The sequence below is a fragment of the Trypanosoma theileri genome, assembly GCF_002087225.1.
Source record: "Trypanosoma theileri isolate Edinburgh chromosome Unknown TM35_Tth_5_V1, whole genome shotgun sequence".
NCBI classification, from domain to species: Eukaryota; Euglenozoa; class Kinetoplastea; order Trypanosomatida; family Trypanosomatidae; genus Trypanosoma; species Trypanosoma theileri.
Window position 1 is genome coordinate 989,112 of NW_021639847.1, and position 450 is coordinate 989,561.

General features: G+C 54.2%; 1 protein-coding gene across 1 annotated transcript; it reads left to right on the forward strand.

The window, feature by feature from the left end:
* Nucleotides 1-2: 2 nt before the first annotated feature.
* TM35_000054760 (uncharacterized protein) lies at nucleotides 3-446 on the forward strand (the record flags this gene model as incomplete). The annotated part of the gene is made up of 1 exon (XM_029023131.1): nucleotides 3-446. A coding segment is annotated over one exon (444 nt), but the record flags the coding sequence as incomplete, so codon positions are not given.
* Between the last annotated feature and the right edge of the window lie 4 nt (nucleotides 447-450).

The window sequence follows — 450 nt, forward strand, 5'->3', positions numbered from 1 at the left end:
GAGGAGACCGTCATGAGAGTTTACTCGGTTTACCCGGGGAGGGCACAGAAGAAGCCTATGGCCTTTTGCGCCCGGCATTGTTTGTACAGAAAGGATCACGTTCTGGTTTGCCACCGTCCATTAAGGCCGGCAAACATCCGGACAGTGGCGCACCACTGCCAGAGCGGCGCTTTATTCTTGGTGCCAAGTTCACGGGCCCCATTGACCGAAAGAAAGGGGCCATGTCAGGATACTATACTCCCACACGCGACCCCAAGGAGGCGGTTATTGGATTGTATAAGCCCGTCGACGAAGTGAATTGGCCACCGTATACCGGCGCCAACACGTCAACGTATCGCAAGAGGAAAGGACGCCAAGATCGCCCACCCGCGACAACAACAACAACAACGACAACAACAACGGCGGCACCCCGGCAGCAACAACAACAACAACAGACAAAAAAGTGAAAAA